This window comes from Pungitius pungitius, chromosome 12 (assembly GCF_949316345.1).
Source record: "Pungitius pungitius chromosome 12, fPunPun2.1, whole genome shotgun sequence".
NCBI classification, from domain to species: domain Eukaryota; kingdom Metazoa; phylum Chordata; class Actinopteri; order Perciformes; family Gasterosteidae; genus Pungitius; species Pungitius pungitius.
Window position 1 is genome coordinate 10162792 of NC_084911.1, and position 26571 is coordinate 10189362.

The 26571-nt window shown below is 41.1% G+C and overlaps 6 protein-coding genes across 8 annotated transcripts; 3 read left to right on the plus strand and 3 right to left on the minus strand.

The window, feature by feature from the left end:
* The first annotated feature begins 733 nt into the window (after positions 1-733).
* On the plus strand, positions 734-3135 carry LOC119220713 (zona pellucida sperm-binding protein 3-like). Its single transcript, XM_037476911.2, has 9 exons — positions 734-1120; positions 1193-1308; positions 1387-1490; positions 1559-1733; positions 1972-2089; positions 2159-2241; positions 2316-2464; positions 2556-2687; positions 2844-3135. The coding sequence occupies exons 1-8, from the start codon at positions 749-751 to the stop codon at positions 2642-2644; spliced, it is 1206 nt and encodes a 401-aa protein (XP_037332808.2). The 5' UTR covers positions 734-748; the 3' UTR covers positions 2645-2687; positions 2844-3135.
* A 3221-nt stretch (positions 3136-6356) lies between these two features.
* Positions 6357-8607, plus strand: LOC119220711 (zona pellucida sperm-binding protein 3-like). Its single transcript, XM_037476908.2, has 9 exons — positions 6357-6817; positions 6887-7002; positions 7079-7182; positions 7252-7426; positions 7681-7798; positions 7869-7951; positions 8027-8175; positions 8271-8366; positions 8507-8607. The coding sequence occupies exons 1-9, from the start codon at positions 6446-6448 to the stop codon at positions 8605-8607; spliced, it is 1314 nt and encodes a 437-aa protein (XP_037332805.2). The 5' UTR covers positions 6357-6445.
* A 4343-nt stretch (positions 8608-12950) lies between these two features.
* LOC119220714 (zona pellucida sperm-binding protein 3-like) lies at positions 12951-15037 on the minus strand. 2 transcript variants are annotated; one of them, XM_062566165.1, is made up of 8 exons: positions 14575-15037; positions 14366-14481; positions 14189-14310; positions 13947-14124; positions 13753-13870; positions 13582-13667; positions 13177-13280; positions 12951-13095 (listed from the first exon to the last, which is right to left on the minus strand). In XM_062566165.1, the coding sequence occupies exons 1-8, from the start codon at positions 14974-14976 to the stop codon at positions 13031-13033; spliced, it is 1191 nt and encodes a 396-aa protein (XP_062422149.1). In that variant the 5' UTR covers positions 14977-15037; the 3' UTR covers positions 12951-13030. The 2 variants fall into 2 exon arrangements, with proteins under 2 accessions (XP_062422149.1, XP_037332810.2); XM_037476913.2 differs by having other exon boundaries at positions 14189-14289; positions 14575-15033.
* A 792-nt stretch (positions 15038-15829) lies between these two features.
* Positions 15830-18417, minus strand: LOC119220710 (zona pellucida sperm-binding protein 3-like). Of its 2 annotated transcripts, XM_037476905.2 has the most exons (10): positions 17956-18416; positions 17768-17883; positions 17586-17689; positions 17344-17518; positions 16946-17063; positions 16780-16862; positions 16560-16708; positions 16312-16470; positions 16129-16191; positions 15830-16061 (listed from the first exon to the last, which is right to left on the minus strand). In XM_037476905.2, exons 1-10 carry the CDS (start codon positions 18325-18327, stop codon positions 15880-15882), a joined length of 1521 nt encoding a protein of 506 aa, XP_037332802.2. In that variant the 5' UTR covers positions 18328-18416; the 3' UTR covers positions 15830-15879. The 2 variants fall into 2 exon arrangements, with proteins under 2 accessions (XP_037332802.2, XP_037332803.2); XM_037476906.2 differs by lacking the exon at positions 16129-16191 and having other exon boundaries at positions 17956-18417.
* A 1315-nt stretch (positions 18418-19732) lies between these two features.
* Positions 19733-22271, plus strand: LOC119220708 (zona pellucida sperm-binding protein 3-like). The gene is made up of 10 exons (XM_062566207.1): positions 19733-20200; positions 20270-20385; positions 20455-20558; positions 20627-20801; positions 21115-21232; positions 21312-21421; positions 21464-21612; positions 21703-21831; positions 21927-22025; positions 22093-22271. Exons 1-10 carry the CDS (start codon positions 19829-19831, stop codon positions 22251-22253), a joined length of 1533 nt encoding a protein of 510 aa, XP_062422191.1. The 5' UTR covers positions 19733-19828; the 3' UTR covers positions 22254-22271.
* A 1817-nt stretch (positions 22272-24088) lies between these two features.
* LOC119220712 (zona pellucida sperm-binding protein 3-like) lies at positions 24089-26438 on the minus strand. Its single transcript, XM_037476909.2, has 9 exons — positions 26006-26438; positions 25825-25940; positions 25652-25755; positions 25409-25583; positions 25035-25152; positions 24889-24971; positions 24671-24819; positions 24462-24576; positions 24089-24242 (listed from the first exon to the last, which is right to left on the minus strand). The coding sequence occupies exons 1-9, from the start codon at positions 26375-26377 to the stop codon at positions 24203-24205; spliced, it is 1272 nt and encodes a 423-aa protein (XP_037332806.2). The 5' UTR covers positions 26378-26438; the 3' UTR covers positions 24089-24202.
* Positions 26439-26571: the final 133 nt, after the last annotated feature.

Sequence of the window (26571 nt, forward strand, 5' to 3'; positions counted from 1 at the left end):
GTGTCATATATAATGGTATCATGTTAATGACTTAACATTTAGATTGACAAACTATTCTATACCTTTTTTCATTTTGACTTTTTTGACATACTAACCATGCATACTATTATATGACTTAAAATGTAAAAAAAATACTATTATGGCCTTTATCAATGTACTTCACCTTGAACATTTTTTGACTTTTCACAAAATTATTTTACTATTAAGTTTTTTGTCTAATATGCACTATTGTAACTGTTTAAAGACATTTATAGGAATGTTTTTTATGCATTTTTTAATCATATAATAGGATTGTCCATTACTTAATATATAGAATTTGTAGGACTTATATTATTTTCTATCCACTTTTCAAAAAAAAATACAATGACTATTATATCATTCTATACTATTACCTTTCCTAAAACTTTTTCGACGTAGTGAAAAATATTATATAATTGTAGTAAAAATTGTATAATATCTGTTTCAACATGCTTTACTTAATTTTTCAAATCAAACTCGATTGGTATGTGTTTTTGGACTTTTTTTGAACACACCATGACTTCTTCAGACTTTAATCTTGATTCTCAGCGGGTGTGAAACCAATTACATGCTGATTAGTCTCAGGTGTGCGTTGCTGGTCTGATTAGACTGCTTGTGTGAATATAAAGTAAAACCTGCTTCACTGCTGAGACCTGTGTGCTGCCTAGTGTGTCTGACAGGAACACAAAAAAGTTTGTATTCTGTGGCGTGTGCTGGATTTTCTTGTGACATGAAGACCTCGTGTTTTTGGCTCAACCTCCTGGTTGGACTTTGCTTCAGGTTGTCTTTTGCTTTTCCTCCTAAACATCACACACGACAGGCTTTATTGAAAGGACCTCTGGTCACAGGGAGCATCCAACATGCTCCCCAACAAAAGGCTCCAGCCGAGGAACGAGAGCAGGTGAACACTGTCTCAGTGACCTGCCATCCAGACTCGTTAGAGGTCATCATCAAAGCTGACCTGTTTGGAGTTGGATTTCGTGTTTGTGGTGATGAATTACGCCTTGGAGTGGAGTACGATGATAACTGTCTCGCTAGAACGTCTTCAGAAGAAGAGTTTAGAATCCATGTTTCACTCGTGGACTGCGGCACTAGACGATGGGTAATTATAGATTTGTTTTATTTCTGTCATTAATTTGACAGGTTGTTCTAGTTTAACACTTTCTATCCACAGATGACTGAAGACACACTGGCCTACACAAACCTGCTCATCTACTCTCCTGTGGCCTCTCCAGACGGGGTGGTTAGCATGGATGAGGCTGTAATTCCAATCGAGTGTCGTTATGAAAGGTCTGTCTTCCAGAGCTTGTCTTTCTAAAGCAATCTAGACACTCCTATTGATGAACTAATGCTTGTTCTGTTTCTCAGGAAGTACAGCGTGTCCAGCTCTTCACTCTCCCCCACCTGGAGCCCCTTCACGTCGACCCAAACTGCTGTGGAAACTTTGCAGTTTGACTTTAGAATTATGACAAGTAGGTTTGGTTCATTCCTCATGTTTGACGTATTTAGAATGTGTCTTTTATTTGTAGTTGTCTTGCAGATGACTGGCTCCATGAAAGAAACTCTAATGTGTTTTACATCGGTGAGCCCATCGCCATCGAAGCTTCAGTCAGGGTTGGACATCACATGGCGCTCCGAGTGTTTGTCAGCAGCTGTGTGGCGACGCTTGACCCAGAAATTAACTCTGATCCCAGATACGTCTTTATTGAAAACGGGTAAGTACTTGATGGTAAATCAAAGTAGAGCCTAGTGAACATGTGTTTGTTTGTTTGCTCACAGCTTAAAGTATTGCAACTTTGTGATGCATTTTAATGGCTCCTAAGGAACCTGTGAAAAGTCTGCTTAAATAAAGCAATGTCATGTTTGTGTTCATTGGGTTTTGAGTGCACTTTGGCATTGATTGGCTGGTTGTTCGCTACCAGCTCCTCTCATTCTGTTCTCCTCTCTTCATAGGTGCTTGGTTGACTCTGAGCTTCCAGGTTCTAGGTCCCACTTCTTTTCCAGGGTAGAGGATGACAAGCTCCACTTGACTATTGATGCCTTCAAGTTTTATAATGAGGACCAGGGACAGGTGAGGTGTTTAGTCATTCTTACACCGCTCAGTGTTTTTTCTCATACTTGCACTATTCTCCCCTTGTAGATCTACATCACATGTCACCTGACTGCCGATGCAAAGAATGCTGCAGAGGCACCAAATAAAGCATGCTCTTTTATAGAAGACAGGCAAGTGAGATCCAGTCTAAAGGACTCGTAGCACAAATTGAGTAACTGAGGAGGTCTGACTGTTTGCTTTTCAGATGGAGGTCAGCTGATGGCAATGACTATTTATGTGGGGATTGTCAAAGTCCCAATAAGCCCAGCAGCCCTGGTAAGTTTGGTCCTCGTGGGTTTGCAACGCTAGAAGAATCTGAGCTGTTCTGGACCAAAGGAAAGAAGATGAATGCAGGTTGGCTTTCTCAGAGGTTTTCATGATGCCTTCAGTAGTCTGAATGTTATGCCTTCAAACATGGTTTTCGACTTTTAATCCCTGTTTTCAGTGTTGGGACAGGATGCAAGAGTGGGTCCCCTGATGATCTTACCTGCCAATACCTGCAGAGGAGCTTCATGCGCTTCGCAAAGTCATTAGTCCTTCATGGTATGGAAGCCAGCGGAGAAGTAGACTAAAAAAGGTTAGTGAGTTGGAATCCAACTAAAATGGGATTGTGCCCCAAGACACAATCCCTTCCTTAATTTACTTCAAGCTTTGTCCACACTAAGTGATTCAGACTTTTAATGATGAGCAGATTGATGTGGAACTGATCAGGAATGTAAATCTGCAATTTCAGATGGCAATTAAACACTAACCTTCTAGAAAAGGCTTCCACCTCAAGTCCAAGCGACAGCACTTGTTGAAAACTGCACAGCAGCCCTCAGCGACGTCTTCCTAACTGAAGTTTACTGTGGCAACAGATGTCAATTCCAACCGGAAATGTCCTTTCAGATCCAAATGACCCTGAAATATAATGTATTAAACATTTTTTAATTGTATTCTGTATGGTTATTTTACCTGAAACAAACGGGATAAAACTACTAGCATATCTGCAACAAAAGGTTCGATATTTACAAGGGGCTGAATACATGTTCAAAGTAGGCCGGGGCTTTAGCGTGTTAATTAATTACAATGTGACTTAAGATTAATTACACAAAGAATAAGACATTAAACATTTTTTACGCATTTTTACACTCATTTTTTGCACTGCGGAACGTTTCTCACTGGATGAGTTTCGGCAGACAGATTATACTGGAGCACCAACTAGCGTTCATGACTTCAGACAACAACAAACCACAGTGAACATGAACGAAGAAGCTGACGAGACCGTGTTGGTTGGCCCCGTGAATGGGAAATTTGATTATAAAAAAACACATGGATGGAAGCGTCGATGAGAGCATGGTTGTGTGCAAGCTGTGCAACAAGGAATTCACATCGAGTCTCAAGTATCACCTCAACGCAAAACAATTAGCAGCTAGCGTGGACGTTAGCCTGACTAAGAGTACAAGGACCCACACCCAACCCATACTGCATCAGATGACTGGTTTAAGGACCAGGGTAACTAAGTCCACGTCTGAAAAAATAACCAATGAACTTAAGTATTGGTCTACTTAAAGTTTACAGAAGTTCTACATGCCTATAGGCTACCTGAATTTCTGAAAGTACTATATTTCTAAATATGCTATTTCTACACTTGTCTGCTGGAATTTGTTGAACAAAAATAAAAATCCATGTGAAAAAAATTACTTCTCACTGTTCTCAGGTCAAATATTTATGCAATTAAAATGTGATTAATTTTGATTTAATTACAAAGCCTCAAATTAATTAGATTAATTAATCGAGTCCCGGCCCTAGTTTAAAGTTGTAAGGTAAAACACCCTATATTGCTTTTATCGCAAGGTACAACATGTGCTGTATACTAGACTATAGAATGTACAATTGGGCCACTTGGACTTTTTTTGAGAAATGGCGGTTGGTTTAAAGAATCCTTTTATCTTAGTGCTGTCATATTCACATAATTTCAAGCAAATTATGCAGATATAAAAAGAATGCCATTAAAATGTGACCAAAACATAGTATAGTTTCTAGGGCTCTCAAATGATTCAAATTTTAATCAAATTAATCCGAATTTTCAGTAAATTAATCAGGATTAATTACTATTGGAATTACACCTTAATCCTAAGCATTTTTTCTTTCTGAAATGCATACCAAAGATAAATAACAGGACACAGATACATAATTATCATTATTATTATCATTATTTTTTACATAAAAACATGTTATTGGTATTTGACTTGGTTTAATTCATTCCAGAAAATAATCAAATCAATGTTATTTGATAAGTTACAGACGGATTTCCCTGCATTGCTCTAGAAGGGTCTCGAGCCTCTGCAGATTATCCCACTCTGCTGCGGCCGGTAAAACGAGTTTGTGCATCTGATGGTCCAGCTGCGATGACCAGACATGTCGACCCTCCCAAATTTCAAAGCCCCTCCCGAAAATCTCCCGGACCGACCTTTTGCCCGAATTTCTCCCAATTTCCACCGGACAATAATAAAAGTTTCACCTTGAAGTCAAGCGGCAATTAGAACAGAAAAAGATGAGACTGGCGCTGCAAGGAAAACCGCTAGCACCCCCCCCCCCCGTCTATCGCCAGCACCCCCCCCCCCACGTTGACCGCTAGCACCCGCACCCCCTCGGTCCTTTTGAATTGGCAAGTATGGCGATGACGGCCTCTTTATTTCTGCTCACGCGCTTGACCATTCGAATTACAACGTGTTGGAACATTTTGCTATTGTGTTGGTCAAATGATCTGAAGTTGATTTTGCGTGGACTGGCGCAAACGACTTGCTGAACCTGACGGCCTGACATATGCCTACAGGTGGCAGTAATGTGTTGTATAGGATGAAGTGCATTCCCTAGAGGAAGAGGTACTTTCCTGACCTGAATAATTTGTCACACTGCGCATGCGTTTATTGTGTTAAAAAAATTGCTGTAATTAACAACAAACAACTAATTAACGTCGTTAACACGCTATTTTTGACAGCCCTAATAGTTTCACAATGTTTCTTCAATATTATGACTTGACATGTTTGGGACAACATGTTAAGGCCTTTTTTCTTACAGAAGCATGTCAAGTTTTAATGTATTTTAATGTATATGAATTCTAGTGAAATATTACTGATGTTTATCTTTTAACATATACTATGGTACTATCATACTATGGTATTTCGTGTTCGTGGTGATGAATTACGCCTTGGAGTGGAGTATGATTAAACTGTCTCGCTAGAATGTCTTCAGAAGACGTGTTCAGAATACATGTTTCACTCGGACTGCGGCACTAAACAATGGGTAATGATGCATTATTTAATGTTTAAACAACATAGAATAATGTGACTTAAATATCTTTATCGACAAACTTCACTTTGACCTTTTCAACAAAACTATTCCAAAGATTTTTTTCAACTTACAAAACTATGCCATGTGTACAGTATGAAGAATGTAAAATGTGTACAATACATTCAACTCCCATAACAGACAGACATTCAATTAATTGCGAGTAGTAAGGCAGGTGTATGGTAGGACCAGTGCAGGGACAACCACCATCAGATAGAACAACCATCCACAGAAGCCTGTGGAGAGGGAAAGCACAAATACTTGTTGAATGGTTGATGTTGGTTTATGATGACTGTAATAGTGATATGATTAACATTTAAAATATTAACGATGATAGCAGTAGCAGGTATCAGCAGGGCCGCGGCAGGAGGCAGGAACAAACCTGTGAGGCTAGAAAGCACAAATACTCTGTGGACAAAGCTGAATTAGTGATGTACATTAATAAAAGTTGGATTGAAGTAGCAGGAGGTCTTTTTCAATATGGACTACAGTGACTTTTGATGTATATGTATACAGGCTATGCAATTGATTATATGAATGAAAATATAATGTACTAGGATTTTAAAAAAATACAATATGAAATTGAGAGATTTTCATGAATATTCTGAGACTGTTAAGACTCATGAACCAAAGTAATTTTTTTTTTTTTACATACTTTACTGTTCCCTTTCATACAACTTTTACCTACAATATAAATGTCTTTTTTGACCATTTTCATGGTCATCAAATATTTGATGAACAATGAACGTTTTACTCAACATGCTATATTCTGACTTTTTTCAACACACTACGACCATGTCAAACTTTAGTCATGATTCTTGATGGTGTGAAACCAATTACATGCTGATTAGTCTCAGGTGTGCGTTGCTGGTCTGATTAGACTGCTTGTCTGAATATAAAGTAAAACCTGCTTCACTGCTGAGACCTGTGTGCTGCCTAGTGTGTCTGACAGGAAAACAAAAAAGTTTGTATTCTGTGGCGTGTGCTGGATTTTCTTGTGACATGAAGACCTCGTGTTTTTGGCTCAACCTCCTGGTTGGACTCTGCTTCAGGTCGTCTTTTGCTTTTCCTCCTAAACATCACACACGACAGGCTTCATTGAAAGGACCTCTGGTCACAGGGAGCATCCAAAATGTTCCCCAACAAAAGGCTCCAGCCGAGGAACGAGAGCAGGTGAACACTGTCTCAGTGACCTGCCATCCAGACTCGTTAGAGATCATCATCAAAGCTGACCTGTTTGGAGTTGGATTTCATGTTCGTGGTGATGAATTACGCCTTGGAGTGGAGTACGATGATTACTGTGTCGCTAGAACGTCTTCAGAAGAAGAATTCAGAATCCATGTTTCACTCGTGGACTGCGGCACTAGACGATGGGTAATTATGCATGTTTTCATTTATTTCACTCATTTATTTTCACTTGTTTTTGACACCTACTGTCTGCAGATGACTGAAGACACTCTGGCCTACACAAACCTGCTCATCTACTCTCCTGTGGCCTCTCCAGATGGGGTGGTTCGCATGGACGAGGCTGTAATTCCAATAGAGTGTCATTATGAAAGGTCTGTCTTCCCGAGTTCGTCTTTCTAAAGCGCTCTAGACACTTATTGATGAACTAATGCTTGTTCTGTTTCTCAGGAAGTACAGTTTATCCAGCTCTTCACTCTCTCCTACCTGGATCCCCTTCACGTCGACCCAAACTGCTGTGGAAACTTTGCAGTTTGACTTTAGAATTATGACAAGTAGGTTTGGTTCATTCCTCATGTTTGACGTATTTAGAATGTGTCTTTTATTTGTAGTTGTCTTTGCAGATGACTGGCTCCATGAAAGAAGCTCTAATGTGTTTTACATCGGTGAGCCCATCGCCATCGAAGCCTCAGTCAGGGTTGGACATCACATGGCGCTCCGAGTGTTTGTCAGCAGCTGTGTGGCAACGCTTGACCCAGAAATTAACTCTGATCCCAGATACGTCTTTATTGAAAACGGGTAAGTACTTGATGGTAAATCAAACGGGATCCTAGAGAACATTTTATGTTTTTTGTTTTTATGGTTCCAGAGGAAGTGAAGTTGTCTGATAAATTGTCAATTGGGTCTGAAAACAAATTTCTGACTAAAATCTAGGTTTGCTTTGTCTAATCTTGAAAAGGAAGCATTCAGTAGTAGGTTTGGTCTGGTTCAACACAACTTTAGTTTGGCATTGCTTTGCTGGTTGTTCACTACCAGTTCTCCTCCCTTCATAGGTGCTTGGTTGACTCTGAGCTTCCAGGTTCTAGGTCTCGCTTCTTTTCCAGGGTAGAGGATGACAAGCTCCACTTGACTATTGATGCCTTCAAGTTTTATAATGAGGACCAGGGACAGGTGAGGCTCCACTTAACATGGCTTAAGTCATAACACATGTAGGTATTTATTCTGTCCTCCCCTCTTACAGATCTACATCACATGCCACCTGACTGCCTTGGCAAAGAATGATGCAGAGGGACCAAATAAAGCGTGCTCTTTTGTAAAAGACAGGCATGTGAGCCAGTCAAAAATAAGTCCCATAACTTATTCGGGATAACTAAAGCTCTCTGACTGTTTGCTTTTCAGATGGAGGTCAGCTGATGGTAATGATTATTTATGTGGGGATTGTCAAAGTCACGCTAAGCCCAGCAGCCCTGGTAAGTTTGGTCCTCGTGGGTTTGACAATCAAGAAGAACCTGAGCTGCTCTGGAGCAAAGGGAAGCGGCCTAATGCAGGTTCGGTTTAGCACAGAAGTTTTCATGATGCCTTTTTGAAACTTCTATTTTGCACCTTCACAAATGGATTTTTTACTTGTAATCCTTGTGTTCAGTGTGGCAACAGGACGCAAGAGTGGGTCCAATGATTATTTTGCCAGCAAAGCCAAAAAGTGAGCAAATCCCCGTAGAGGCGCTTCCTGCTGTTCTTGGTAAAGTCACTGGACCTTCACAGTATGAAAATGAGTGGTGAAAAATTGGTGCATTGTCTTACAAATGGGATTAATTGTTAAAATTGAAGCAAATAAAAAAATCATGTGTAATTTGATTCTTTAAATAACTTTCCTTCTAGAAAAGGATGACGTGAAGTTAAAGGGAGCAGCGCTAGATGAAAACTGGAAAACTGCCCTCGGTGATGTGATCCCAAATGCTCAGTCTACAAATTTCAAATGAAATGGGAAATATCCTTTTGAGATACAAATTATCCTGAAATAATCAATAAAAGTTTTGCCTGTAATACAGTTTGCTGTGTTGTTACTTTATCTGCACCACAAATGACGTTTTGTTAAAACTATTTAGTGTGCTGTAACGACAGATTGGCTGATGAGAATAATTGGGTGTCATTAGCATAACTTTAGGAGAAGCCACAAGAAGGGGATGATGGGGCCAAGGCAGTTGGTGTACAGTGTTGGGTTCTGAAGGCCGAAGGGGAGACCAGCTTCCCTTTGTTCTCGTCCAGGCAGGATACGGTGAATCAAAAGTCAACTAGCTCGGGTTTTAAAAATCAAAGTATTTAATAACTAAACAAAGAGTAAGGCCTACAATTACAAAGTGAAAAACAATGTGAATAGTGATGTATTTCGCGAAATAGAGATTTCCCCGGCCAAGTCAAAAGTGACTCATCAGGCTGCAGGAAAAATCTGCCTGTTCTTCTCCCGGTTTGATGATTTGAAGCTCCCGGGGGGGGGGGGTGGTCTTCTGGGTGTATTTGAATGTCATTGGCTCCTTCAATGTACCTCCTCCTGGTCCAGCCTTTTCACATCAACGTGTGAACTGCCACGTGTGACTCTAGATCCCCCTCTGTCTCTCTCTCTCCCTGTCCAATGCATTCATTTAAACACATCTCGGCTTTATGCCTCAAAGAGTGAAAATAACATCATATACATAGTATGTCTTCATCTTATAACTAGTACACTTCAGTTACAACACAACATAAGATCACAGTACTTAATGGTTTATCACAGTTTATCCGGTGCAACACATTGCCTCATTCAGCTGTCTTGCCTCCAATTGCTACATTAATACCTGACAGGAGAAAAAACTCCTACCAAAAACCCTCTCTGGGGAAAAGTAGAAATCCATCAGGACAGAAATTAGCTTCTGTCCCCAGGTTTTAACATTACATCATGACAGGATGTTAATGTGTACAGTATTTATGTGATTTATATGACTTTAAATTGTTATTGACTATAATACATTCACTTCATTTAACATCCAATTGTAATATCTACTCTCTAACATCACACAAACTACAATTCTATACTAAACATTGATACATGTAACATACTTCTCACCGCTAGGGGTGCACTTCTACTTAAATTCCTAACAACAGAGAGCTGAGGGAGACAGAGGACAGTCTTGAGGTGATTCTGGTGAGGGGGACAAAGTTGATGCCCAGATCCAGTTTGCAGTCGCCAAACGCTATCTTGCCAATCAACTTTGAGATGCTTGATTCGGAATATCCGGCACAATGAAGTGGAAAACGTGAGACTGGGTAAAGAGGGAAGGTGGTTGGGCTAAAAAGTATGACGGTAGATTTGTCTGCAAACAAAAGTTTCAAGCAAATTTCTTCCATTGCAAGAAAAAATAAAGTTTAAGTAAATATGAACTTATTTGGTAGTTTTGCTTATGAAACTATTGTTTTTGGTAAAAAAAAACAAAAACTTTTGGTCGCGAATCAAGGTTTTTCTCTCTGATTTTATACGAGATGGTCGGGGCTTACGCCGCTGAATGAACCAGGACTTTTTATTGGTGGATTGACTGGGCACTCAGCGTCTGTTCTATTAAACTCTGCCGACTTAGTCAAAATCATTTTCAATGCAGCAGCACTTAACATTGTTTTCATCTTAGTGTTGTGGAGTGTTTTAAGGATGGCATTGAGGGCTGCTGTGTTGACATGAAGCCCCGTTTTCTACGTTCATGTTTACAAAAATGATGTCATCCTATACCTGCCAAAATATTACGGTTTTCGATATATCACAAAGATACTGGAACAATAATCTATGATAGTAATCAATAAATCCTCGGTAAGGTTCCCTTTTTACCGGCTTCTTCCTGCCCAGCCTTTTGAACACTTGACAAATAGCATTCATATTAGTTAACCTACAGCAAGATATTAATGAAAACATGGTAAAATCAGCATTGATTACACAGAGCTATGTAGGCCTATTGTCCGTATCTGACTATGACTACATAATTATTTCCATATGCATTACATCATTTTACAGATGTGTTTGAGGTGGAAAAAAACAAAGCTATGTGGGTTGGGTACATTAAAGATGGGCACATAGCTAAAGTGCAATTTTCCCCCTTTATTGGAAAAACAATGAAAATTGCATTTGCATTGCTGTCTTGCTTTGTCTTGTGTTGTGTCACTTGTTGATGTTTGACTGTTAGGAAAGTTGTTGTCAAGCCAACACGGCTACAGGCTGCCACCTCTCACGGTTTCCCCGTGTGACACACATGCTTTTGCATGTTTTCACACAGACTCACGCCACACAAAAAATCAATCCCCGCTGGTTCATCTCCAACCTCGCCGACGGTAAATGGCGCATCTGTGACGTCACGTTGACGTGCTAGTTTGTCATAAACAAAGTAAGTGAGGTTTCACTAAGTTTAGCCGCTAGCAAGACATCTCGGTAGCGATGTTAGCAGCTGGTTATAACACGCTTGGACATTGATGCTGGTATTAAGAGCTCTAGCGTCGGCTTCTTCATAATGTTATTGTGATTGCTACAGACCTGCCGACTGAGTGACATTTTGTCGGGGGTGAATGCTACGCCTGACGGTATGGGGCGCCTTTTGTAAAATGTTCTAAAATCCTGCGCAGTTTTCGTACATTTAAAAACAGGACAATATTCACATGTCACTTGTCACATGTCACAACATTTAGAGACAAAATCGTGTAAATACATGCAACAACTTTTCCAAGTACAATGTTTGGCAGTAACATAAAGTTGTTAAATAATAAAAGTTAAATGTTATATATAAATGTAAATGTTAAAAAATAAATGTAAATTTTATATTTAAATATAAATGTTAAATGTAAATCTAAATGCTAAATCTAAATGTTGAGTTTAAAGTCAGACATGATGACTATTACAATACTTACGGTAATTCATGCAGCAAGCGAAGATGGAAGTCCGTATGAATTAGCTCTTGTTATAAAGCCGGGATACCGCGCACCGCGGCCGTTTCCCACCCTGTCGATCGGACCATCTGGAACGGCCACAGATGGTCCGACCGACATCATGTCTGACATTTAAGCTCAACATTTAAATTTACGCTATTTTTCAGATTCATTTGTTCACTCCTATTTTCATTCTAACATGTGGGGATATTGTTGGCACTTGAAATAGCGCTATTAATGAAGAATTGAGAGCAAAGTGCACAAGGATAGAAAGTCACTAATCACTAGAATTCTGCCCTCAAGATGATCAAATGTGTGTAGTTGTGAGTTTAACATTTACAATTTAATTGACTCAACATTAATCATTTCATTAATTGAGATTTAAAAACAAAAATCACATTTAAGGTATCACAGCCTTAATACTAATTTAAGGCTGAATATTAAATGTTGCAATAGTTAAATACAGATCAGAGTGGAATACTTATCACATCACTGCATTGAAAGCAGAGGTTTGGAACTTTACATGTACAGGACCTCTGGTTATTCACAGTGGCAGCTGGTGAATTTTATTGTGTGGAGGGGGGGGGGCTAAATATAGATTTTTTTTTTCCACATACAAACAAAGCATTCTGACAATATAGAACATTTTCTTACAAAGGTAAATGGGGCCATGGAAAAAGTTAATCTGCCTTGTAGAATTTAGTAAGAGTAAATGCAAATACATCAATAGAAATTGGGAATCATACTTAAGTTAACATTCTAACAAGTTAACAGAATTTGATTCTAAAATGGTTGAATGTGTTACGGCCAATCTATTGTGTTGGTAATATCCCCACCCCCCCTCGCTCTCTTTGCTCAGTTACGTATGACGCAAGCGCGTAAGTGCGAGCCCCGAAACCTCATTTTAACACGAGAGTCAACGGGAGAACGCTTGGGCAATTTTCCACGTCAATGAATTCGCCCAAGAGAGGCGGGACTCGCGGCAGGCGCGCGACTATTTGAAACGTGACCTGAATCTGATTGGACAATGACAGAATAGGTTTAGAACACTGAAAACTACTTTTGCTGTGATAGAATTTGTTGAATTTGTTGAACCCCCCTTCTCCCAGTTGGTAGGGCGTTGCCCAAATCGCCCCTATACACCATCCGCCCCTGGTTATTCATAAAGTAAATAGGTTCCTTTACAGATTTACTAGATTACATTGCAGGAGCTTGTGCAGATGTTGTTCCTGTGTCAAGGCACCTGTGACCTCTGTCAAGTAAAAGGAATCCACCTTCTAGCACTCACCATTTCACTTCCACCCCCCCCCCCCACTACAAACTGTCAAATACCACCAGCCTTAAAAACACTGATACTTAACCAAATAACTTTTCAAAAACACAGAACTAAGAAGATTAATTTTAATGACAATACAAAGACAATTAAGCTGTCAACGTTGATTGTTCTTCCTCTGGATAGTTTTGGTTCTACTTGCTGGGGAAAACCAGAAAAGGGCCAAGTGTTACAGTTCCCGAAGCCATGACATCTGAAACTGAGAAACCGTGATAAGAACATTTTGTTGAGACTTTTGCACTGCTATACTTGTTTGGAAAAACTGGAATCTACAGCTTACCTTCAAGGATCTGCCCGCTCAGATTTGTGGAATAATCCGGAGAAGTTTGGGAACAGATACTGGCACAACATTGACACACGTCACTGCTATCCACATTTACCCATCTGAGGGGAAAAAAAAAAAAAAAAAAAAAACGATAATTACGGTTGGCAGTGGACAATATTTGAAATCCCAGATTTATACTTACCAGTTGTGAAATCGTTGGGGAAATGTTTAGTAGAATTTGGCAGGAAACAATTCAAGCTTAACTGTAGATTTTTTATTTAAGGGTAGACACTGCCTTAAGCATTACTTTTAAAAGGTCATGGGGACACAATACTGAAGAATTCTACATTTAAAAAAAGATGTTCCATCATCATTTGGTCACCAGAATTATGAAGCTACAGCACACAAAAAGAGAATCACCTTGGATGTACATAGTTGCAGGCCTTGTTGATGGAGCTGCTCATCTGCATTTCAGAAGTTACTTTCAACTGGCAAGTGATAAAGATCTTTTAAAAAAAAAAAGAGCATGTCACTATACCACCTTGGAGCATTTCTAAACAGGTTTGAATCAGATTTATAAAGGTGGCTCACTGAGTTTCTTGAATCATCATGAAAAAGGAAAGTATTGAGCTGCAGTTGGAGCGAAGAAGCGCTCCTTCTGGGTAGGAAGCGTGCATTTGATTCAGTCTCTGTTGCATCAGCGAGGCACCTAACAAAAAAAAAAACACACGCCTTAATCCTCAATCTTTTAAGTTTCATACCATGAGGACTACGGAGCCACTCACCCATGGTTTTCAATGATGTAGTATCTGGGATCCGACGTGACGTCAGGTGACAAAGTGGCGACGCAGCTATCGATGAAGAGCCGTCTCTCGCCCGAGTCAGGACCAGCGTAAGACGCCTCAAGGTGCAGGAGGTCCCCGATGTACAAAGCCCTGGGGAGCATCTCGCGCGTCCAGTCGCCTACATGTAAACACAAGTCACTGCATGCACACCAGGCAAAAACAAACTAGTTGTACTCCCTTACCAGTCATCAGCTTTAGAGAGAAAGCAGCAGCTGAAAGGTTTTCAAGAAGGGAGGGAGCCAGCTGCTGCTGCTGATGATCAGTGCTGCTCGCAAGGTGTGTCCTGAGAAAGAAAAGCCAACGTCTGACATCGAGTCACACAACAGCTTCTCTGTGCAGAACATTGATGCAAACCTCACCTCTTATAGTGACAAGACACGGGAACAACAACACGCGTCCTTCTGGTGATGCCATGGGAACCGGCAGCTGCTGCGATTATCAGCTCGTTTGAGTAAATCACAGAGTCATCAGATACCTAGAGACAAATAGAAGGAAAGAAATCACAGAAGTTACTGGAAAAGACGCAGACTTTTACCAAAGACTTGTCCAGCAATCACCAACGACTTACAGTTAATTTGGAGCCACAATCTTGCAGTTCTGCTTCAATGATATATTCGGAGTCACCAGCAGCAACAGCTCGGCATGGAGATCTCTGTGAATGCTTCGACTCTCCTAAAGAAAGCTCTTCTGCAGACACCAGGAGTCCATTTTTGTAAATGTCAGCCTTCACCACGATGATCATGGACGCATCTGTGCATCGCACACTGACAGTGGGTCCAACGTTGAGTCGGGGAGACCTGTTGTCTCCTGCGTCAGTTGGGAAATTGGCAGATTTATATTCCCTTCCTTCAGCGTCTATCAAAGGTCCATCTTTCAAAGTTGTAATTGCATCCGCAACACCAAAGGCCAAAGCTATCAGCAGGGCCAGAAATGCTGAGTCTACCACAATCCCCATTGTGCTGGTCCTCATTACAACACTGCAAAACCTCCTGCTTGACTTAATCCGTGAGCAACGGTTAGCGAGAAGTAGTGGTGTTTTATCTAAGGATGCAGAAGGGTCAAAGGCTCAGCCCCAAATACTTTTCATCTCAGACTAATCAAATCACACAGAGACAACACCTGGAGCCAATTACTCATTAGCTGATGTCACACTGAGATACAAGCCTGTGATTGGTCCACAATGAGCCAGTGATGCAGCAGAGCCGATAGCCGTTAATTGACTTAAAAGCAGCTTAAGAGCATTGCTCTCGGGCTGCTTTGGTGTGCATTACAGAATGGTCCAATACAGTCACTATGAGCTAAAGGATCATACTAATGTACTTTGCCTTTATGTTTCAGTCAGTTATTAATGATCACATGTGCAAAGACAAACACCAATAGTTGAGTACAGAAAACATGAAGGTCAATTAACCAATTGAATTACTCTCTTTATAACCTCCCCCCCCCCACCACTGGTAAATGGCAGCAAGTTTATATTCTTGTCACAATGCTTCAATATTTCTGGAAGACTAATAATAGCTATGTGCAGTTAAGTGAGGCTATCAGTAGTTAAATAACCAATAGTATACATGAAGTAGACTACGCCAAAAAGTTGCAAAATCAAATTTCTCCATCTTCAGATTAGTTATTTGCGGGTTCAAGTTAGTGGCAATACAAACTAGTGTCCAAAAACAGCGCAGGGTTTTTTCACCCCACACTTAGCCCTCAAGGTCTAAAAGACCAGCAAACCCTAACCTGGCAATTTAAAACATTAAAGTTGTAAAGCTAAACGTGTTAGTTCCCATTAAAGAAACTAGTTGACACGGCTTATTTCCTTAGTGTTGCAGGTAAAGGAACAAACAATAGAATCCACTTTTAAAATAATTTTAATTCATTATGTTTGAGGGTCATTTGCATCTGAAAGGACATTTCCCGTTGCATTTGACAATGTCACATCCACAGTAAACGGAGCAGTGGGGATGACGTCATTGAGGACTGCGGTGCCGTTTCCATCCAGCGCTGCTGGCTTCGACGTCACAAGGTCATCCGGGGAAGAGTTTTTACCAGCATAGTCATCTGTAAGAAGTCAGTTTTATAAACAATGCCATTCATTTGAGAAAAAGAGTAGTCTTTGCATCATTACCTTCTAGATCAGTTCCACTTTTGACATCTGTCTGCTCTTCAAAAGTCTGAACCGTCCCCTCGTCTGATGTGGATTGTGAACAAAGACCCGTTTTAGCTAAAGCAGCAGGGTTTCACTACCAGCTGTTTACAACATTAAAACTCTTCTCTAATGGTGGATTATCCTATTTTTAATTCAACTCACCAACTTTGTCTTTTATTACACTTCTCCACTGGCTTCCATACCATGAAGGGCCAGGGACTTTACTAAGCAGAGTGGGAAGCTCCTCTGCAGGTATCGGCTCACTTTGTTGCTTGGCAGGCAAGATCATCACGGGACCCACTCTTGCATCCTGTCCCCACACTAAAAGTCCAAAACCATGGGTTAAGGCTGACGGCACAATATATTTTGGCCACTCAAGGCATCATTAAAACTTCTGTGAGAAACCTAACCTGAATCTGTCTGCTTTCCTTTGCGCCAAAACTGCTCAGGTTCTTCTGGCTTGCCAAACCCGCGAGGACCAAACTTACCAGGGTTGCTGGGCTTATTGTGACTTTGACAATCGCCACATAAATAGTCATTACCATCAGCTGACCTCCATCTGGGAACATTCAGACCCTCAGTTACTCTCAATGTGTTTTATGAAATTGATTTTGAACTGCCTTCACGTGCCTTTTTGCCACTAAAGAGCATGCTTTATTTGGTCCATCAGCATCATTCTTTGCATCGGCAGTCAGATGACATGTGATGTAGATCTGTGAGCGGGGAGAAGAGTGCAAGTATGGGGAAAAACACCTAGCAGTGTAAGAATGACTAAACACATCCAGTAGATGGTCACCTGTCCCTGGTCCTCATTATAAAACTTGAAGGCATCAATAGTCAAGTGGAGCTTGTCATCCTCTACCCTGGAAAAGAAGTGGGACCTAGAACCTGGAAGCTCAGAGTCAACCAAGCACCTATGAAGAGAGAACAGAATGAGAGGAGAGCCAGCCAATCAATGCCAACGTATAGCTGTACACGCGAGTCAAAACCAAACCAAACGCTTCTTTTTAAGACTAGACAAAGCTAACCTAGACATTTAGTTCTAGATATTGCTTTTTTAAAGCAGACTTTGCACAGCTTCCTCTGGAGCCATAAAAGGCACAACACAATGTTGCAATATTCAAAGCTTTGAGCAAACAAATATATTAACGCATGTTTTCTAGGCTCCCCTTTACTTTACCATCAAGTACTTACCCGTTTTCAATAAAGACGTATCTGGGATCAGAGTTAGTTTCTGGGTCAAGCGTCGCCACACAGCTGCTGACAAACACTCGGAGCGCCATGTGATGTCCAACCCTGACTGAGGCTTCGATGGCGATGGGCTCACCGATGTAAAACACATTAGAGCTTCTTTCATGGAGCCAGTCATCTGCAAGACAACTACAAATAAAGACACATTCTAAATACGTCAAACATGAGGAATGAACCAAACCTACTTGTCATAATTCTCAAGTCAAACTGCAAAGTTTCCACAGCAGTTTGGGTCGACGTGAAGGGGATCCAGGTAGGAGAGAGCGAAGAGCTGGATAAACTGTGCTTCCTGAGAAAAAGAAGCAGCATTATTTTACCTATAAGAGTGTCTAGAGCGCTTTAGAATGACAAGCTCGGGAAGACAGACCTTTCATAATAACACTCGATTGGAATTACAGCCTCGTCCATGCGAACCACCCCATCTGGAGAGGCCACAGGAGAGTAGATGAGCAGGTTTGTGTAGGCCAGAGTGTCTTCAGTCATCTGTGAATAGAAAGTGTTAAACTAGAACAACCTGTCAAATGACAGAAATACAGAAAACAAATCTATAATTACCCATCGTCTAGTGCCGCAGTCCACGAGTGAAACATGGATTCTGAATTCTTCTTCTGAAGACGTTCTAGCGACACAGTTATCATCGTACTCCACTCCAAGGCGTAATTCATCACCACGAACATAAAATCCAACTCCAAACAGGTCAGCTTTGATGATGATCTCCAACGAGTCTGGATGGCAGGTCACTGAGACAGTGTTCACCTGCTCTCGTTCCTCGGCTGGAGCCTTTTGTTGGGGAGCATGTTGGATGCTCCCTGTGACCAGAGGTCCTTTCAATGAAGCCTGTTGTGTGTGATGTTTGGGAGGAAAAGCAAAAGACGACCTGAAGCAAAGTCCAACCAGGAGGTTGAGCCAAAAACACGAGGTCTTCATGTCTCCAAAAAAACCCAGTGAACTAGCACAGAATACAAACTGTCTTCCTGTCAGACACACTAGGCAGCACACAGGTCTCAGCAGTGAAGCAGGTTTTGCTTTATATTCACACAAGCAGTCTAATCAGACCAGCAATTCACACCTGAGACCAATCAGCATGTAATTGGTTTCACACCTGCTGAGAATCAAGATTAAAGTCTGATGAAGTGTATTTTTTGTACCAGAATTTAATATATTAAACATTTAAGACAGATGTTTGTATCGTTGCTTGCTTCTTTGGAAATTCAGAGAAGTTGTACAATTCAAAACAGCAGGAAAAATTCAAAACAGAAATGCATTTCAAACATTAATAATTAATATATAAATAAAAGAACATTTCCACTAAAAGAAGTTACATTTTAAATAGTGAACAATGGCCATGCAGGAATGATTTACATTTTTGTGCTTGGAAAGTTCAATTTTTAGAACCAGTTACTGATTGATTTTATCAGAATATTGTTTCAATATATTGTCAATCCAAATATTGGTTGATGTTATACCCCGCTTTCATTACTTATTCTGAATGCATTGCTTTCTGTCTTGGATTAATGAGGGGGCAAACAAGATGGAATATTCTTTGCTTCCCTGTCAAAACAAACATGCAGGTATCCTGTTGGCTATTACTGGAAATTTAGCATATGCTTTGACCCCCTGAGGCCTTAGATCCTGAACCTTAAAGGACTTACTGATATCCACCATCTAGTGGTAGAGTGCAACAGTCTGTGGCCTTGAAATGGTGTAAATACCAACATGACAGCGCCTTGCTGCAACATATCATGTCACCATTGCTACGTCAGAAAATATGATGGGGGTATGTTATTCAAACTTTTTATGCCTTGATTTGAACATCTTCCCGACTGACACAGATTGAGGGTTAATTTTAGGGGTTTTGACTGCTTTATATCAAAAACTGTTTCAATGGCTAAATTAAATATTTAAAGAATACATATCAATAATACATCAATAAATAAGTTTCCCCTTTACCACTCAATGTACCTTTCTTTACTTTTTTTAACATCTCCATGCTTACACTGGTTGTCCCGTGTTATGTTGCAATGACTTGTGGGTAATTGGGAGAGATAGCGGCCCACTCCCAATGTTACCCCTGAACGCGAACTAGATACAAATAGGACAGCAGTTTGCAGCAATAGATCATGTAACCACGGCAATGTAAAGACATATGAAAAACAGTTGTGCGTATTTATTTTAAACCTTTTACAACTTTCAGGATCTTTCCTCAAAATATTCCCCCCACACTTCATCAGACTTTAATCTTGATTCTCAGCGGGTGTGAAACTAATTACATGCTGATTAGTCTCAGGTGTGCGTTGCTGGTCTGATTAGACTGCTTGTGTGAATATAAAGTAAAACCTGCTTCACTGCTGAGACCTGTGTGCTGCCTAGTGTGTCTGACAGGAAGACAGTTTGTATTCTGTGCTAGTTCACTGGGTGTTTTGGAGACATGAAGACCTCGTGTTTTTGGCTTAACCTCCTGTTTGGACTCTGCTTCAGGTCGTCTTTTGCTTTTCCTCCCAAACATCACACACGACAGGCTTCATTGAAAGGACCTCTGGTCACAGGGAGCATCCAACATGCTCCCCAACAAAAGGCTCCAGCCGAGGAACGAGAGCAGGTGAACACTGTCTCAGTGACCTGCCATCCAGACTCGTTGGAGATCATCATCAAAGCTGACCTGTTTGGAGTTGGATTTTATGTTCGTGGTGATGAATTACGCCTTGGAGTGGAGTACGATGATAACTGTGTCGCTAGAACGTCTTCAGAAGAAGAATTCAGAATCCATGTTTCACTCGTGGACTGCGGCACTAGACGATGGGTAATTATGCATGTTTTCATTTATTTCACTCATTTATTTTCACTTGTTTTTGACACCTACTGTCTGCAGATGACTGAAGACACTCTGGCCTACACAAACCTGCTCATCTACTCTCCTGTGGCCTCTCCAGATGGGGTGGTTCGCATGGACGAGGCTGTAATTGCAATCGAGTGTCATTATGAAAGGTCTGTCTTTCTAAAGCTCTCTAGACACTGGCTCACTGAAGTGAAAATAATGCTTGTTCTGTTTCTTAGGAAGTACAGCGTGTCCAGCTCTTCACTCTCTCCCACCTGGATCCCCTTCACGTCGACCCAAACTGCTGATGAAACTTTGCAGTTTGACTTTAGAATTATGACAAGTAGGTTTGGTTCATTCCTCATGTTTGACGTATTTAGAATGGGTCTTTTATTTGTAGTTGTCTTGCAGATGACTGGCTCCATGAAAGAAGCTCTAATGTGTTTTATATCGGTGAGCCCATCGCCATCGAAGCCTCAGTCAGGGTTGGACATCACATGGCGCTCCGAGTGTTTGTCAGCAGCTGTGTGGCGACGCTTGACCCAGAAATGAACTCTGATCCCAGATACGTCTTTATTGAAAACGGGTAAGTACTTGATGGTAAAGTAAAGGGGAGCCTAGAAAACATCTGTCTAGAGATTTCTTAGCTTACAGTTCTTAAGTAATTCATTGTTGCACCTTTTTATGGCTTTAGAGGACTTTTTGTAGTCTGATAAATTAGGCGTTGTGCTCAGTTAGGTCTGAACACAAATTTGACAGTCTAGGCTAGAGAGGTTGGATTTGTCTTGTCAAAAAGGCACCATTAAGGCAGTTTGTTCTGGTCTTGGTTAAAGCGTGCAACTTTTTTTGGCATTGATTGGCTGGTTGTTCACCACAGCTCCGGTTTTCTCTCTTCATAGGTGCTTGGTTGACTCTGAGCTTCCAGGTTCTAGGTCCCACTTCTTTTCCAGGGTAGAGGATGACAAGCTCCACTTGACTATTGATGCCTTCAAGTTTTATAATGAGGACCAGGGACAGGTGAGGCTCTACTTGGTGTTTAGTCATTCTTAAACCGCTAGGTGTTTTTTCTCATACTTGCACTATTCTCCCCTTACAGATCTACATCACATGTCACCTGACTGCTGAAGCAACAAATGCTGCAGAGGCACCAAATAAAGCATGCTCTTTCATAAAAGACAGGCAAGTGAGATCCAGTCTAAATGACTCGTAGCACAAATTGAGTGTAACTGAGGGTCTGAATGTTCTCAGATGGAGGTCAGCTGATGGTAATGACTATTTTTGTGGTGATTGTCAAAGTCCCAATAAGCCCAGCAACCCTGGTAAGTTTGGTCCTCGTGGATTTGGAAAGCCAGAAGAACATGAGCTTTTCTGGAGCAAAGGAAAGAAGACCAATGCAGGTTGGGTGTCGCACACGTTTTGATGATGCCTTCAATATTCTAAATGTTTTGTGCCTTTAAAACATGGTTTTGGACTTGTAATCCTTTCAGTGTTCGGACAGGATGCAAGAGTGGGTCCCCTGATGATCATACCTGCTGAGGAGCTTCCTGCTGGTCTTAAGGTCATTGGCCCTTCATGGTCTGGAAGCCAGTGGAGAACGGGGAAAAAAGACCAAGTTGGTGAGTTGGAATCCAAATAAAAGGATTTTTGGGTCTTGTGATTAAGCACATTTTTCATGGCAAAGAGTTCTAAATGAAAACTACTTCTGTCCTAGATAAAAAGGGTCTTGGTTCACAATCCACATCAGGCCAGGGGACGGTTCAGACTTTTGATGAAGCGCACACCGATGTCAAAAGTGGAACTGATCTAGAAGGTAATGATGCAAAGGCCACTTTTTTTCTAAAACGAATGGCATTGTTTTTAAAACTGACTTCTTACAGATGACTATGCTGGAAAAAACTCTGCCCCTGAGGACCCCGTGAAGTCAAAGGCAGCAGCGCTGGATGGAAACGGCACCACAGGCCTCAATGACGTCATCCCCACTGTTCAGTTTACAGAGGCTGTGACGCTAATTTCCAATGCAACAGGCAATGTCCTTTAAGATGCAAATGATTAAAAATATAATGCAATAAAACATTTTAATTGAATTCTAGTGTTGGTGGCACTTTACTTTACATGTCATTTAGCTAACTTTAATCCAAAGCGACTTACCATCGGTACAATTTTCAGACAAAGGAAACTAGCAGAGTTGGATGGGTTCTGTCAAACCAGTTTTAATATGATAAAGCCCCCGAAAAGAAAATGCTTAGAATAAAAATTCCATGATATGATGGGTTCCTCTTGTCGTAGAGACGACTCTGATAAACCTTTTAAAAACAATAAGTGTCTTTGTGGTAACTCACGATTGGCTTAGATTTACAACCAGTGGATTATTTTTACCTCCTTATACGATCTGTGCTGAATTATAAATGCCTCTAGGGAAAACTAAAGTTTTTGGACACCATTGTTGGCATTATCACGAATCTGGACCTTAAACTATAAAATCTTCATGTGGAGAAATGTGATTTTAAAACAATTAAGCTATCTGCTTCCTGCACAGGAGACCACAGGTAGTATGCAGTCTGCTTCAAGTAAAGTTGCCAATTTACTTTAACTGACATTGGTAATTGGCTCCAGATGATTGGTCAGAGATGGAAAGTATTTGGGGCTGAGCCTTTGACCCTTCTGCATCCTTAGATAAAACACCTTCTTGCTAACCGTTAATCCGTGAGACAAGCGGATTAAGTCGAGCAGGAGGTTTTGCAGTGTTGTAATGAGGACCAGCACAATGGGGATCGTGGTACACAGCATTTCTGGCCCTGCTGATAGCTTTTGCCTTTGGTGTTGCGGATGCAATTAGAACTTTGAAAGATGGACCTTTGATAGACGCTGAAGGAAGGGAATATAAATCTGCCAATTTCCCAACTGACGCAGGAGACAACAGGTCTCCCCGACTCAACGTTGGACCCACTGTCAGTGTGCGATGCACAGATGCGTCCATGATCATCGTGGTGAAGGCTGACATTTACAAAAATGGACTCCTGGTGTCTGCAGAAGAGCTTTCTTTAGGAGAGTCGAAGCATTCACAGATATCTCCATGCCGAGTTGTTGCTGCTGGTGACTCAGACATGTGCCGCTGTAGGGGCAAAACACGCACGCGTAGCCAAACCAGTAGGTTCAAAACCGGCGTTTGGCGAGGGATAATCCTTTCTGCAGTACAACCCGGCTTCGTTCTGTTTACTTTTAGGAGTCCTTAAGCATGTTTACACCGTGTAGACTTGACATGTCCACGGTTACAGCGTACGAGTGACCCTCGTTAAAATATTGAACGCAATGATGCAGTATGTCTGGTGTTTCCGTCTGGCCCGCATCCTTTAAAAACTCAACACCGACCATACGTAACGCAAAACCGCGTTAGGCTGTTCATGTGTTAGGCTGTTCATGTGTTTGCCACAAAACATCCCTCCAATGAATGTCTTTGTCGCCATAAACTCCACAACCAATGAAAACACCGCGTTCAAACACTTCCGGTATTTGGTACATTCCCTTTCAGTGAAGAATCTGTCCTTTGTTAATGTGTTTCGGGATTGGTAAGTGTTTAGCGTCTTGTTAATTTGTTTTCTAAGATGTAAATGTGTTTTCTAAGATGTAAATGTGTCTTCCAAAATGTTAATTTGTCTCGAGCTTTGTAAAAGTGTTTAATTCTTGGTAATGTTGCTTGGCACTTCAGGGCCACCGTATGGATGTATTTTGAAGCTCCACTCTTACTTGGATGATTGAGAAATTCAGACAGTTCAATACAAACTTTTGAACTCTTTTCCTTCTGAAGTACAGCAGGAGGGCAAAGAAGATTTTTTTAAGCAAGGTTTATTTCTTGCAGAAACAGACCAAACATATACAATTAAAAGGCAAGTTTTCTTGAATTTTGATTACAGCAAAAGTAAACTGATCAGTTGTGCTGCTATCCTGTTTCCATCCAGTGCTGCTACCACCTATAACATCACGTGGTCCTCAGGAGAGTTCAAGAAGGCAGTTTTTACCAGCATCTCTTCTGTAAAGAGAAATTAAATAACAATGCCATTTGGAGGGGGAAGAGTTTTTGCATATTCAAGTGTGAACCGCCTGGATGGGCAACGAAGATCATTTATCTATGAAAGAAGTATAATTATTGACTCCCAGCTTTCTTTGCCAAGCCAAAATTTTATAGGAACATTTTTTTTAAACTCAAATTATATTGATTCCAACTTGGTCTTTTCTTACACTTCCATACCGTGAAGGTAGTATCACTTCTAGACCAGAAGGAAGCATCTCTGCAGGTATTGGCTCACTTTGTTGCTTGGCAGGTAAGATCCTCAGGGGACCCACACTTGCATCCTGTCCCCACACTGAAAACAGGGATTACAAGTCAAAAACCATGTGTTAAGGCACAAAAACATTTAGAATATTGAAGGCATCATCAAAACGTGTGAGACACCCAACCTGCATTGGTCTTCTTTCCTTTGCTCCAGAACTGCTCAGGTTCTTCTGGCTTTCCAAACCCACGAGGACCGAACTTACCAGGGTTGCTGGGCTTATTGGGGCTTTGACAATCGCCACAAAAATAGTCATTACCATCAGCTGACCTCCATCTGAGAACATTCAGACCCTCAGTTACACTCAATTTGTGCTACGAGTCATTTAGACTGGATCTCACTTGCCTGTCTTCTATGAAAGAGCATGCTTTATTTGGTGCTTCTGCAGCATTCTTTGCATTGGCAGTCAGGTGACATGTGATGTAGATCTACAAGAAAAAAGGAGAAGGGTAAATAACTTTTAATAATTTAAGTAAAGTTATTTGCCTCACCTGTCCCTGGTCCTCATTGTAAAACTTGAAGGCATCAATAGTCAAGTGGAGCTTGTCATCCTCTACCCTGGAAAAGAAGTGGGACCTAGAACCTGGAAGCTCAGAGTCAACCAAGCACCTATGAAAGGAGGAGAACAGGAGCTGGTAAACAACCAGCCAATCAATGCCAAAATAAATTTGCACGCTTTAAGACCAGATGCCAAAAAAACTGAAACAAACCTAGAATCATCAAGTTATAATAATTTGTAATCTTTACTTTGCTTTCAATTTATTCAAACTTCTCACAGCTTTCTCTGGCACAATAAGAACTGTATGCAAACCAAAATGTAAACATGTTCACTAGGCTCCACTTTGATTTACCATCAAGTACTTACCCGTTTTCAATAAAGACGTATCTGGGATCAGAGTTCATTTCTGGGTCAAGCGTCGCCACACAGCTGCTGACAAACACTCGGAGCGCCATGTGATGTCCAACCCTGACTGAGGCTTCGATGGCGATGGGCTCACCGATGTAAAACACATTAGAGCTTCTTTCATGGAGCCAGTCATCTGCAAGACAACTACAAATAAAAGACCCATTCTAAATACGTCAAACATGAGGAATGAACCAAACCTACTAGTCAGAATTCTCAAGTCAAACTGCAAAGTTTCCACAGCAGTTTGGGTCGACGTGAAGGGGATCCAGGTAGGAGAGAGTGAAGAGCTGGACACACTGTACTTCCTAAAAAACAGAACAAGCATTATTTTCGCTTCAGTAAGCCAGTGTCTAGAGAGCTTTAGGAAGACAGACCTTTCATAATAACACTCGATTGGAATTACAGCCTCATCCATGCTAACCACCCCGTCTGGAGAGGCCACAGGAGAGTAGATGAGAAAGTTTGTGTAGGCCAGAGTGTCTTCAGTCATCTGTGGATAGAAAGAATGTTAAACTAGAACCTGTCAAATGAATGAATCAAAAAACAAATCTTTACCGATCGTTTGGTCCCACAGTCCACGAGTGAAACATGGATTCTGAATTCTTCTTCTGAAGACGTTTTAGCGCAACAGTTATCATCGTACTCCACTCCAAGGTGTAATTCATCACCACAAACACGAAATCCAACTCCAAACAGGTCAGCTTTGATGATGATCTCCAACGAGTCTGGATGGCAGGTCACTGAGACAGTGTTCACCTGCTCTCGTTCCTCGGCTGGAGCCTTTTGTTGGGGAACATTGTGGATGCTCCCTGTGACCAGAGGTCCTTTCAATGAAGCCTGTTGTGTGTGATGTTTGGGAGGAAAAGCAAAAGACGACCTGAAGCAAAGTCCAACCAGGAGGTTGAGCCAAAAACACGAGGTCTTCATGTCTCCAAAAAAACCCAGTGAACTAGCACAGAATACAAACTGTGTTCCTGTCAGACACACTAGGCAGCACACAGGTCTCAGCAGTGAAGCAGGTTTTGCTTTATATTCACACAAGCAGTCTAATCAGACCAGCAATTCACACCTGAGACCAATCATCCACTATTTACTCTGTAATTGGTTTCACAGCATCTAAG

What these genes read in the sequence shown, in the direction of transcription:
- LOC119220713 (XM_037476911.2), top strand. Translation starts at nt 749, where the DNA reads ATGAAGACCTCGTGTTTTTGGCTCAACCTCCTGGTTGGACTTTGCTTC. An exon ending in TACGTCTTTATTGAAAACGG is followed by an intron (nt 1,734 to 1,971) that starts GTAAGTACTTGA and finishes CTCTCTTCATAG; the next exon opens with GTGCTTGGTTGACTCTGAGC. An exon ending in ATAATGAGGACCAGGGACAG is followed by an intron (nt 2,090 to 2,158) that starts GTGAGGTGTTTA and finishes CTCCCCTTGTAG; the next exon opens with ATCTACATCACATGTCACCT.
- LOC119220711 (XM_037476908.2), top strand. Translation starts at nt 6,446, where the DNA reads ATGAAGACCTCGTGTTTTTGGCTCAACCTCCTGGTTGGACTCTGCTTC. An exon ending in ACTGCGGCACTAGACGATGG is followed by an intron (nt 6,818 to 6,886) that starts GTAATTATGCAT and finishes TACTGTCTGCAG; the next exon opens with ATGACTGAAGACACTCTGGC. An exon ending in ATAATGAGGACCAGGGACAG is followed by an intron (nt 7,799 to 7,868) that starts GTGAGGCTCCAC and finishes CCCCTCTTACAG; the next exon opens with ATCTACATCACATGCCACCT.
- LOC119220714 (XM_062566165.1), bottom strand. Translation starts at nt 14,976, where the DNA reads ATGAGGACCAGCACAATGGGGATTGTGGTAGACTCAGCATTTCTGGCC. An exon ending in ATGATGATTCAAGAAACTCA is followed by an intron (nt 13,668 to 13,752) that starts GTGAGCCACCTT and finishes TTTTTTTAAAAG; the next exon opens with ATCTTTATCACTTGCCAGTT. An exon ending in GAGCGGGCAGATCCTTGAAG is followed by an intron (nt 13,096 to 13,176) that starts GTAAGCTGTAGA and finishes ACGGTTTCTCAG; the next exon opens with TTTCAGATGTCATGGCTTCG.
- LOC119220710 (XM_037476905.2), bottom strand. Translation starts at nt 18,327, where the DNA reads ATGAAGACCTCGTGTTTTTGGCTCAACCTCCTGGTTGGACTTTGCTTC. An exon ending in TACGTCTTTATTGAAAACGG is followed by an intron (nt 17,064 to 17,343) that starts GTAAGTACTTGA and finishes CTCTCTTCATAG; the next exon opens with GTGCTTGGTTGACTCTGAGC. An exon ending in AGGAAAGCAGACAGATTCAG is followed by an intron (nt 16,471 to 16,559) that starts GTTAGGTTTCTC and finishes TTGGACTTTTAG; the next exon opens with TGTGGGGACAGGATGCAAGA.
- LOC119220708 (XM_062566207.1), top strand. Translation starts at nt 19,829, where the DNA reads ATGAAGACCTCGTGTTTTTGGCTTAACCTCCTGTTTGGACTCTGCTTC. An exon ending in ATCGAGTGTCATTATGAAAG is followed by an intron (nt 20,386 to 20,454) that starts GTCTGTCTTTCT and finishes TCTGTTTCTTAG; the next exon opens with GAAGTACAGCGTGTCCAGCT. An exon ending in ATAATGAGGACCAGGGACAG is followed by an intron (nt 21,233 to 21,311) that starts GTGAGGCTCTAC and finishes CTCCCCTTACAG; the next exon opens with ATCTACATCACATGTCACCT.
- LOC119220712 (XM_037476909.2), bottom strand. Translation starts at nt 26,377, where the DNA reads ATGAAGACCTCGTGTTTTTGGCTCAACCTCCTGGTTGGACTTTGCTTC. An exon ending in ATCGAGTGTTATTATGAAAG is followed by an intron (nt 25,756 to 25,824) that starts GTCTGTCTTCCT and finishes TCTGTTTTTTAG; the next exon opens with GAAGTACAGTGTGTCCAGCT. An exon ending in AGGAAAGAAGACCAATGCAG is followed by an intron (nt 24,577 to 24,670) that starts GTTGGGTGTCTC and finishes CCCTGTTTTCAG; the next exon opens with TGTGGGGACAGGATGCAAGT.